Genomic DNA, 12011 nt, shown 5'->3' on the forward strand with positions numbered 1-12011 from the left:
CATAAAATATATGATAAAATTAATTGTTGATTTTAACTTATAAATAAATTTTAATTTTAATTTATATCAAACAGTGGCTTTATTAAATAATGGTTAGGGATCCATTTGTACTTTTTTCAAAGGTTAGGGACTTACTCGAAATTTTTTCTAATTAAAATTAACGCGTACTAATCTTTTCCATATAGAAAAATGAATCATTTGCACATCAAAAACACATAGGCTAGAGGCATTCATGCCAAGAAATAAACATAGGGGACCATTTACATACAAGGTAAAGGTAAAGGACCATTTGTGGATCAACACTGAAATTTGCTATATGTTACTACTTATTCATCGAAATTAAAAAGTTAACACTTTACTCACTAAATTTTGCCATAGATTACTATTTATTCACCGAGATTTAAAAAATTAATCGTTGCTCACCTAAATTTGAACAATATTACCCAACGATCACTTATATCATTTCCATCCGTGTTATCTATAGCAAAATTCGGTGAGGAACGAGTAACTTTGTTCAAATTTAGATGAGCAATAAGTAATCTTTTGAATTTTGTGAGCAAGTAGTAACATATATCAAAGTTTAGTGAGCAATGAGTAACTTTTTAAAGATAGATGAGCAAATAATAACCAATAACAAAGATGAAGGCTCATTTAAATCCTTCAGGTAAAGAAACATTTCAAGATGAAGGTTTTCCTGGCTATAGTTCGAAATTTGCAAGAACAAATACAACTAAGGCAAGCGAGAAGGCCATATACGACAAATCTTCGTGCTCATCGCGATTCAATGCTATCAGTTTCGATTATATAGTGAACTCATGTAATTAGAAATGAGAGTTTTTTTTTTTGTTTTTTTTTTATTTTTTAAACAATAAGTAGGCTAATGAAACCATGAAGCAGATGATTCCAACGCTAGTCTTCCGTAGCTGCTGCTTACATTTTGAGACACATTTCTATAGCCTCGCAGCTGGAAGTACATGAGGAGCATCCCACTCGGTCACAATGTGGTTGCGAGTGATCTCCTTTAGGGTACGGCAACCACTCAATGCCATAGTCAGCTCAAATTCGTCACGCAACATCTGCAGTACTTTTCTAACACCAGCTTCTCCTTCAGCAGCCAATGAGAAAACCACAGGTCGTCCAATCTGAGAATGAGACCGTGAAATGAGTTTCAGTCCTTTGTTATGTTAAATCACGAAAACCAGATACACACAGAACAGAATTCTTGTGTTATCTAGGTATGTGTCAAAATCTTCTATTGAAAATGACTATCCAAGCACTCTTCTCTACCCAGACAATGGAAGTGATTATTCACGGGAGGTCGGAAATTGCAAGAGTACTACAAAAGTTTTCATACTTCAGCTGAACAAAATTCATAAAAGATTTGGCCCAAAAATATTCCTAGCGGCACTTTAATGATTACTGTTGTAAAGAAAATTTTTTAAAGATTGTAGTTAGCTAGAAGAGAACCTCAAATCAATGAAGAGTTTGAGATGTTTAGGAGAGAGATTAAAACATCAAGAAATCTTTTAATGGAGGGGCATATTTACAGGAGGCACTGCCCGGTTTTCTCGATTATCTCGAACCAACATGGGTTGGAATTTTTTGTGTCAGGCTAGTTGACCTGCCCATTGACGCTTCTAGGAAGATTTCAAGAAATTAAGAGCCTGTTCTTAACATCCATAATATAAGAGTTGCCAAGTTGTGTTGGTATGTTGTACTCACAAAAATGCCAGAGGCTCCTAGTGCCAATGCCTTGAAGACATCTGTTCCACGGCGAATCCCTCCATCCAAGAATACTGGTACACGGCCTTGTGCAGCTTTCACAACCTGAAATTGATAGGAAGATTAGGAAGAATGGAAAAAAAAGAAATAAGGAACAAGCCTTGATCAAGTCACCTCTTCCAGAGCCATGATAGTGGCGGGGACATAATCAAGCTGGCGAGCACCATGATTGGATACAATTATACCAGCTGCTCCGTTCTCAAGAGCCAACCTTGCTTTATTTTCGGATGAGGTGAAGGGTTAATTTCTTCCTTCATTGTTTGTAGAAAAGAGAAAATGCATTAATTGAAAATTATTGCGAGTTCAGTGGTTCTTACTATCCTCTGCAGTGAGTACACCCTTCACCAGGATTGGCAGTGAAGTAATTGTCTGTAGCCACTTCACATCCTACGTGCATATTCAGAGAGAAGACTTTAAGTTTGCAGAGTCTTCCTCAAAACTCTCACACGGTGAACAAAATACAGAGCAAATTGAGTTACTTGTTTTATCTATAAAATCCCAATTTCTCCAACCAATCCAGTTTTGTCTCTTCACAAAATGATGAAACCAGATTCCAATATATTCAAGCAAATGGGGATTCATTTTTCTGCTAAAAAATCATAGAAAGTATATTATTGCATTTTTATGAATTCTTAATGTTTTTTAGTTGAAGAAAATAGTTTCTAGGATCTTAAAAACCAAGGAAACAGATATCAGCTTTACAGCATAAATCACACCCATGACCTTTGAAAGACTTAGATTCGTAAAAGAATTTCTCAAGATTCAGGACCTTCCAACTCAGAGAACGATCAATTTGACCAGCAACATATGAAGCTAATTCAGAGTCATCGGCCTGCACCCCAGAGTGTGAGTTAAAACAGTGTGTAAAACCTCGTCAACAGAATAAGTAGACAGGCTAAATTCTTGATTGTTATCTATTCCACTTACTTTGTCCATCTTCCCAAGGTCCAATCCCTCAAAATTCTTCAGTGTCAAAAATGGTGGCAAAGTAAATCTGTATGGGAATGGGAGAAATTTTTTCTTGAGAGTCAATTCCCAATAACCAAGGATTCTAGAAAGATCTCACTAGTTTGAACGGTTAGGGAAAACAAATTATGAGCCACCAAAACATCATGTTTTTAGGCTTAAAATCCTATGATGAACAGCTTTGGAACCAAACTTTTGGCTGTTCATACCTGTTTTTAATATCAGCTTCTCTGCGTCCCAATCTAGGGGTATCCACTGTAAGCGCAATAGCCTTGAAACCTGCCCTTTCAGCCCTCCTCACAAGCTGTGCAACAACATTCCGATCTTTGTACACCTGAATAAAACGTCAGAGATTTATATATTACTTACACTATAGCTAGTTTTACTACACGCATCTAAAGAGCCAGATAAGCAATGGTGGTGTTCAAATATAAATAGCAAATTGCAATTTTAATCTTACATAAAGCTGGAAGAATCTAATGCCAGGTCCGGTTGAAGCAACTTCTTCAACGCTTGAGGTGGCCCATGATGACAGAGTCTAAAACATAAACTCCATATGCATTAGAAACATGAACTATAAATTGATATTTATGCCTCATAAGGGAAACCAAACCATGATTGTTCCCGCAGCTGATGCGGCTCTAGCTGTTGCATATTCTCCTGCATGATTGATAAGTTTTTTCGTCAGACAACAAACTTTTCTCCTTCATGACATTTTCACATTTGGAACTAAACAAGATAATAATAATGCAACCAACTCACTTAATGTCTAATCTTGAAACGAACTACAAATTTCAAGTATAACTTGAGCCTTATCAACCCAATGGACTAAAAAGTGTTTCTTGTCGGTGAGCATATTCACATTCAGGATTAGATAGGAAATCGATCAGATTGTCAGATTTCCAGTAATATTCTCAGCAAATCAAAATTTAACGGACAATATCACAAATCAATATTTACAAAAGATAACAGAATCGAATCAAGTGAATAGCTTCAGTGGCGATATATCACATAAAACAAATATGAAAAATGATATTGTAATGGATTTCATAACACGATAAGTTCGTTGTAACATAATTTCGCACCGTCAGGATGAGCCATTTTCTGCATAGCAGTTGGCGCGATCATCATCGGCATTGAAATGTTGAAACCCAAGACACTGGTGGTCATGTCAATCTTGCTAACATCAATAAGAATGCGTGGCCTAAACCTGTGATTTGCTTGAGTAGCTTAGAAAGAAATAAGATATAATAGCCTGAATTAACACAGTTAGGACAGTAAATTACAGAAATTTAGCCCTCAATATCATGAACAACTTACAGAATTCTTGAAAAGGCATTTCTGTTCTCAGCCAGAGTCCACTGGTCCTCTGCACCAGATGCATAGTAATCATACACCATTTTTGGCAACTTTTCCTTGGCAATAGCCTGATACTCAGAAACATTGGTAATCTCCATCGTTTGACTCTTTTTCTACGCGTTCTCTCCAAAAATCTTGACCAAATCAGAAAATCCATTATCTATAGTTTTTCGAGTTCAAATCTTTTTTAGTTCTAAAAAACTATCACTAGAAAACAACATATAGTGAATAAACGAGCTCATTCGTTCAGACAGACAGTTTCACTAGTTTGCTTGAAACGAGTTGCTCATCGAAAGGGCAATTTTGGTCAAAAATAAAAAATAAAATGAGTACAAGGTAGGATTTTGTAACTGATACTCATCAAACCTCAAGAAAAGCTGCAAAAACAAACAAACTAATTCAAGTTTCACAGTGTTTTAAAAAGAGCATTATTTGCTAAACCTCCTAGTCTAAAGGCTTGAATTGTTAAAGAATGGACGATTTATTAATTTATTATGTCTCATACAATTTTTACGGCAAGAACTGAACTCAGGATGCTTCGCCTATTTTGATACCAAGTGGCAAGCGTGATAGTTTTTAGACAAGTTGGTTCGAGTTTAACAAGTCAAACCAACATTAAATGAATTTAAACAACAAACCCACGTGTATACATTGAACAATCACAAATTATCACCTAAAAAATATCAAATTCTTCCTCAAACTAATCAGAATTCATTAATCAGAACTTGATCATAAACTGAAAAACCAATAGTTCTTAACAAATACCAACTTCAGCTAAGAACCCACACAGTATATTAGTTACAAAATGAAAACTGATGTACCAGAATCTATGTAGAGAGATAGAGAAGTAGAGCATCCCTTGAAGTTGTTGACTAAAGGGAATAGCGCATGCAGAAGGAAACTAATTGAGGGCCTCCTAGATAAACTAGAAAAGATAATAAGCCAAGAAAAATAATGATAAGTTATGGGGAAATAAGTAATTTTATAAAACAGGAACAAAAAGACAAATGGGAATTCCAAACCGCATCCGATTAGGGGCAACTTGGTGACTTTCTGCCACATAAGTCGTGTGTGCTTCATACTCTGTATTCTATTATCATCCAAAAATGTCGTATTTTTCAAAATTACACACATACATACGTATGATATACGTATATATTGGCACTAGGAATTTGTATTGTGTGAATAACTGTGATGTATGGTGCGGTTTAGCTTTTCTTAGTATGTCATAATCTCTGTTTTCTCTGCCTCTGTCCGGATTTTTCTGGGATAATTAGACAATTCGGTACTTGTAAAGAATGTGGTGAGGGCTCTTAGTCTCCCTTTCGGAGAGTGTTGTATTTGAGAATTAGTTTCGGTATATCCCATCGGCGTTGACTGAACTTTTAACAAAATTTCGATCGAATCACTAAATTTTAATTTATTTTTATTGAATCATAAAACTTCAATTTAGTTTTAAATTGGATGAATGAACTTCAATTTTGTTTCAAATTTCACCACTACGTTACCATTCAAATTGATGAAAATAACTTAATTAGCAATCTATCACAATGAATCTTTTGTGTAATCGCTGTTTGACATGTCAATTGTTACTACACAATATCATAATCGTATTAAAATGTAAAACATACATTGTAATCCTTTAATCAAGAAACATAGTCATAGCTCTCGTTTTAGCCCTTTGTGTTTCTCGGGTGCCACATAATAGAAGATCAACTACAATATAGTTGTCTTTACTAAGATTTCATTGAATTTTTAGGTGACAATGGACGAAACTTACCAATTAACCTCTGTTTGATTTTGTTAAAAATCATATTTTTAGTAAATTTTGATAAAAAATTGATGAAATATATGGTTGAAAAATTAATAAAAATTGAGAATCTCATAAAATACGTAGTTAAAAAGAATTTTGCGAGAAATGAATTTTTAGACTTTCATCAACTTTTTGTTTTTATATCCTGCGCCTTATTTAAGTTTTCCCAAACCAACGCAATCTCACCTTTTCCCGTTGGCAACTACAATAAATAAACAAGAGAAGTTACAAAATTGTGCATTCCTAGGCATGACCCATGCTACTAGTGAAATTTAATTGGAAATAGTAGCAAGTAGGCAAGTTGGTTGGACAAACTGATAAATGATAAAATGACACGCGATATTTTATAATTCATTATGTAAAGTTTAATGTATAAGTAGCAAGGTCTCTAAAAAGTTATCATTTTAAAATGTACCCAAAGTATTGTAATGACCTTGATCCCGACCTTTTGCATTGTAGGGTTAAAAGTTAAAATGCAATATATATATATATATATATATATATATATATATATTGAAAATGTCATATGATTATGTCATTATTGTAGTAGCCGAGAAAAAATAAAATGGAATTATACTATTATTTTGTGATGATCTAGCACAACGAGCCTAACCCATTTTAGAAACGATCGATGGATGCTCAACCCATGTAAGATTACGAAAGTCCAAGTCATAAGTTAATTAAAAATCCAGCAATTTAAAATATTAAATTTAAGTAAAATTGACTACAAAGATTTAATGAATAATTGGGTTGCTACAATGGTCATCTACATGGTATTTCATATAGGCAACCCAGGTTCGAATCACCATGTAGATGTTTTTTATAAAACTTTCATATGAATTATTTTTATAGCTTAGAGACTCTTCAAATTCTTAGTTAATGACTAAGTTTAATAAATTTAATGATAGTACAACTCCCCCACTTAATTTTTCATTAAAAAGAAAGGTTATAGAAGTGGAAGGTCACTTTTTCACTACACTCCTCTTCAAATCCGAATTTCATCTCATTTTCTCTTAAAAAAATATATTTCATATCAAGTTAAGTTTAATGTATAACAAGGGTAAGAAAAAGGAAGGCTTTCTATATATTTTATTCTTTTATCCAAGAAATTTCAAGATAGGTAGACGTGCAAGTGTTCATTCGTTTTCAAATCTGATTTTTCGATTAATGTTTGAATGAAATGGTATCTTCGGATACGGTGCTTCGACACTACAACAGTTTGAATGATCATTCTCCAACTCTACGTGTTATGATAATGCTATAGTAATTGGATTTTGCCGAAAATTCATCTACGTGCGACGGTATAAATCTATAGTTCGAAATTTCTAATTTGATAACGAACTGCACCGATAATATCTATTGAGTTTCAAATTCATGGGTTAATTCCCTTACTATAGATTGAATGAATTTTCCTTGGAGCGTAGATAATGGTAAAGGATGATGCAACATGTTATGGGGAAGTCGGTGATTTACATCTTTAGTTGATTTTCAGGTTTTTGCACTTTCTTTAAATTTGATTCCTATGAATATTGTGTGGATCTATTTTATAAACACTCGTTATGAATAAACTACGTTTGAAAGTAGATATGCATTATAGGAATAAATTTACAAATCATCGTATACAAAAAAACTTAACGACTTAAAGTTTTGATGTCTCTTCAGAAATTTTAGTTTCTGCCTCATTTAAAAAAAAATCATAACTCTTTCGTTACTTGGTATTTTTATACGAAACCAATTGGATTGGATAGCCTAATAAGTTAGATAATGAATAAAATTGGAATCATGTCAATCCAATATCGGTAAAAGGTTATATGTCATATAAAGTAAACTGTGTTGGGTACTATCTCTGTTTTTCAGCTTCTATCTTTATTTTCAAAAATTCATAACTCACTCGTTACTTGGAATTTTTGGATGAAACCAATTGGATTTGATAGTCTCATCGATTAGATACTGAATAAATTTGAAATCATGTGGTTTTGACTTCGGTGAAATTTTATATACCATTTTAAGTGAACTGCACTGGTTTACATTTCAACCGGATTGCTGCTGAGTTTTGAAAAATATTTTAATACCCCATATTATGTCGACAAAAGCTAGTTTTTGATTATATCATATAATAAAGAGTTTACTACCTTACATTAAAATTTGATGAAGTTTCAAGGTCGATAGCTATGAAAACAAATTTATTTTGATAATTACTATTTGAGACCAAAAAAAACTGGAACAGCATCATTACTTTTTAAGTTTTACCAAAATTTCACGTCAATAGTCGTTACATGCATGGAACCCATTCTAAAAACATTTTTGAAATTATTTTCTTTTAGAATTGGATTATTTTTTAAATAAAAAAAAAGAAAATTCTTTAATTAAATTCTAAAATTTAATCTTTATACCTTCTACTAAAAATATATTGAACTAACTTTACGGCTAATGTACAATGGTTTGAGTGATGTTCAGTCCATGCGGGTCGGGGCATTACAGCGTGGTATCAGAGCAGTAGTTAAGTCGATTCTGTAGACTTAGTGTATTTTATTTATGAGATGAAAAAAAATGAAACATTTAAAGCACTCCATGGCATCTTGCGTCTATCAGTTGACCTCATCCGACGAATCCAAGATATGAAATAAAATATTACGTTCCACATTATTTCTTCGAGCATGATTTTGGTTTTTTTTTTTAATCATTTAAGCTTGAATCTATGAAAAATTCTTATGATGTTTTGATGTTTTGAATGAAATATGTTATGTACATTATATTTTGTTTAAATATACGTGAATAAATGATAATTGACCATCATATTAGAACCTCAAGAGCATAATGTATAAGTTGATATCACTAATGAAGATAACACATAATTGGGCACTTATGTGACAGATATGGTTAGAACTTATTAGACTGCTATAAAGGCCACAGTTTGTATAGCAGTGTTGAACCGTAGGGCCATGATCCAGTCCTATGAAAACTATGCGACGGACCCGTCTCATCCACTTGTTGAACACGTACATGATATCTACGAGAGATGTATGGCAGCTGTAGATGCGGGACTGGAGATCATGCACATCGAGGCTGTGAATAACCTTATACATTCACTTCCACCTCAGTGGGGAAACATGGGAGTCATTGTTAAGGATGAGATGCTAGAGGGTAACCATCCAGAGCGCCCAAATACGATTGAATTTTGTATATATTGTTAGACCTTTCTAGACAGATGGAGTGAGAGTTTAGAACCCCAACCGGAGATAGTAATTGAACCCAATAATGAGGTTGAGCCTGAGCTCGAGCTCAAACCTCAGTTTGAATCAGACCCAGAGGAAGATCCCGAATGGGAGCATGAGGATGACTTTGGGTTGGACTTAGAGAATGATCTTGAGCATGAACCTGAGCCATAGGTTGAGATGGATCTAAAGTCAGGGCCTGAGACAGAAGACTCCTCCGAAGATGAGGCTCTATCGAAAAAGATTCGCAAGATTCATAGGGATTAGAAATTTAGATTTCCATTTCCTTGTGATATCTTTTCCTTTATGTTTTTGAAAAAAAATAAAAAATTGTCGACCTATCGTATGTCCTGATTGCAATGATTACTATTAATAAAGAAAAATTATGATCAATTTGAGGACTACCTTATTTTTTTAAGTATTCTGGTGTTGGCAAACGAAGTTAATGTGAGATATTATATCTTATCTCTAGGAAAATGTCTCGAGCAAACCAGAACAACTTGATAAGGGATCTCCTGTAAGCGGTTCAAGATCTTGGCAGGCTGAATCAAAATCCCGCTCTACCTACACCACCATCTCCTATTACTCTTCCGACTCACGCCTCGATAGTTGAGTTATTTCGAAGGCATAAGCCCCCTACCTTCGATGGAGCATCTGGTCCACTAGTAGTTGAAGAATGGCTTCGTAAGCTAGAACGATTTTTTCGGCTCATAGACTGCACTGATGCCCAAGGGTTCAATGTGTGGAGTTTATGTTTACCGGTCATGCAAGTCACTAGTGGGATTCGATGTCCCGAACTACGATTTCGGAGCAGCAATTGGCAATAACTTGGGAACAATTCAAGGAGAAAGTGATGGACAAATATTTTCCTCAATCTCTAAGGGATTTCAAGGAGAACGAATTCTTTCAACTCAAGTAGGGTAATATGTCCCTAACGGATTACGAGTGAAAGTTCGATCAACTCGCAAGGTATGCTCCACATTTGGTTGACACGGAAATTAAGAAAACTCGAAGGTTCGAGCAAGGGTTAACCGGAGCAGCAATTGGCAATAACTTGGGAACAATTCAAGGAGAAAGCGATGGACAAATATTTTCCTCAATCTCTAAGGGATTTCAAGGAGAACGAATTCTTTCAACTCAAGTAGGGTAATATGTCCCTAACGGATTACGAGCGAAAGTTCGATCAACTCGCAAGGTATGCTCCACATTTGGTTGACACGGAAATTAAGAAAACTCGAAGGTTCGAGCAAGGGTTAAACCCAGACCTAAGTATGATCCTTATGTCACATCGCTTCACGTCGTACCGTGAGATGCTGGAACGAGCTCACGCTATATGGTATCAAAAGGCTAATGCAGAGCAACATCATCAATTGTACAACGAGTAGGATAAAGGGCAAATTGGAAAGAGAAAGTGGAATGGTCAAGACAAAGGAAAGGGCAAATGGCAAAATAAGAAAGTTAATATCGGATCTAGTGCCAGTAAGGCCATGGTAGCTGCAGTTGCGCCATGCCCTAAGTGTGGTAAGCCTCATCGTGGTGAATGCTTGTATAGGAAGAATGCATGTTTTCGGTGTGGCAAATCAGGACATATTGTTAGGGATTGTCCCACATTTGCTCAGAGGAAGGATGATAACAATGATCAGAACAAGAAGGGGAAAGCACGAGTTTTTACATTGACTCAAAAAGATGCAGAGGGGAACTCAAACGTAATAACAGATATTTTACGGGTAGCCAATACACCTGCTTATATACCGTTTGATTCAGGAGCTACTCACTCTTTTGTATCAATGTCTTTCATTGCTAAATCTAATATTACTTGTAATAAGTCAAAGATTACACTAAAAGTTAGCCTCCCCTCAGGTAGGACATTGAACACAGACAAGTTAGCTAAGTCAGTGAAATTCGATATTGAGGGAAAAACCTTAGAAGCTAATTTGTATATGATAGATATGAAGGACTTTGATGTGATTTTAGGCATGGATTGGTTAGGATGTAATTATGCGACCATTCGTTGTAGAGAAAGGAAAGTGTCTTTTCAAAAACTAGGAGAATAACAATTTTCTTTCCTCGGAATAAAGACCAAACCCCATCTCCAATTGGTTTCGGCCTTACAAGCCGAGAAAATATTGAGAAAAGAAATATCTCAAGGGTTTCTAGTTAATATTGATAAGTGCGTTTTTACACACTTATTTGGTCCACAAAACATGGCTAATTGTTGATAAAAGTGTTTGAATATGACTTAATTCTATATAATTTCATTTTATAGGACAATGTTGATGACTATGGCGAAAATCAAGAGAAAAGGAACGAAAAAGGACCAAAACGGGAGAAAACGACAGGGACTAAAATGCATTACTTGAAAGGCTTGAGGACTTGGAAGATAAATAATGCATATTGGAATTTAAATTGTGCCTTGAGTGACCAAAAAGAAGCTGCCGACTAAGGAAGAGGAAATAAAGACAAATTGGGCCTCAAACCAATTGAAAAAAGAATGAAAGTCCAATTGCAAATAAAATCCTAGTGGGATTAAAAGACTTCGGCTGCTAGGTTGCATGGGATATATATACACACGCAGTCGAGAGATGAAGGGGGTGCTGGGGCTGGAAAGAACATATTATATGCACAGGTAAAAGAAGGGGCTGCCGTGGGGGAAGATTGGAATCCCTTTTTGGGGATTATTCAATTCGGCAGCAGCAAATCGAGAGGAAGCCGGGGGCTGAATTGAGTATATTTCACGGCAGATCGAGGGGCTGAAATTAAAGGAGTGCTGGGGGTGAATTGAAGATATATTACACGCAAAAAGAGAGGGGCTGCCTTGGGATTCAATTGATATTATACATACAAGAAACGGCAGCCTGGGAGGAAAACAAGAAAGC

The 12011-nt window shown here is 35.1% G+C and overlaps 1 protein-coding gene across 2 annotated transcripts; it reads right to left on the reverse strand.

The window, feature by feature from the left end:
- Positions 1–631: 631 nt before the first annotated feature.
- Positions 632–5084, reverse strand: LOC111375440 (peroxisomal (S)-2-hydroxy-acid oxidase-like). Of its 2 annotated transcripts, none has more exons than XM_022998267.1 (12): positions 4966–5084; positions 4069–4241; positions 3834–3958; positions 3362–3408; positions 3209–3286; positions 2958–3082; positions 2710–2776; positions 2552–2614; positions 2100–2169; positions 1897–1997; positions 1723–1827; positions 632–1142 (listed from the first exon to the last, which is right to left on the reverse strand). In XM_022998267.1, exons 2-12 carry the CDS (start codon positions 4203–4205, stop codon positions 951–953), a joined length of 1110 nt encoding a protein of 369 aa, XP_022854035.1. In that variant the 5' UTR covers positions 4206–4241; positions 4966–5084; the 3' UTR covers positions 632–950. The 2 variants fall into 2 exon arrangements, with proteins under 2 accessions (XP_022854035.1, XP_022854034.1); XM_022998266.1 differs by having other exon boundaries at positions 4929–5048.
- Positions 5085–12011: the final 6927 nt, after the last annotated feature.

This window comes from Olea europaea, unplaced genomic scaffold, assembly GCF_002742605.1.
Source record: "Olea europaea var. sylvestris unplaced genomic scaffold, O_europaea_v1 scaffold1376, whole genome shotgun sequence".
Classification (NCBI taxonomy): Eukaryota; Viridiplantae; Streptophyta; class Magnoliopsida; order Lamiales; family Oleaceae; genus Olea; species Olea europaea.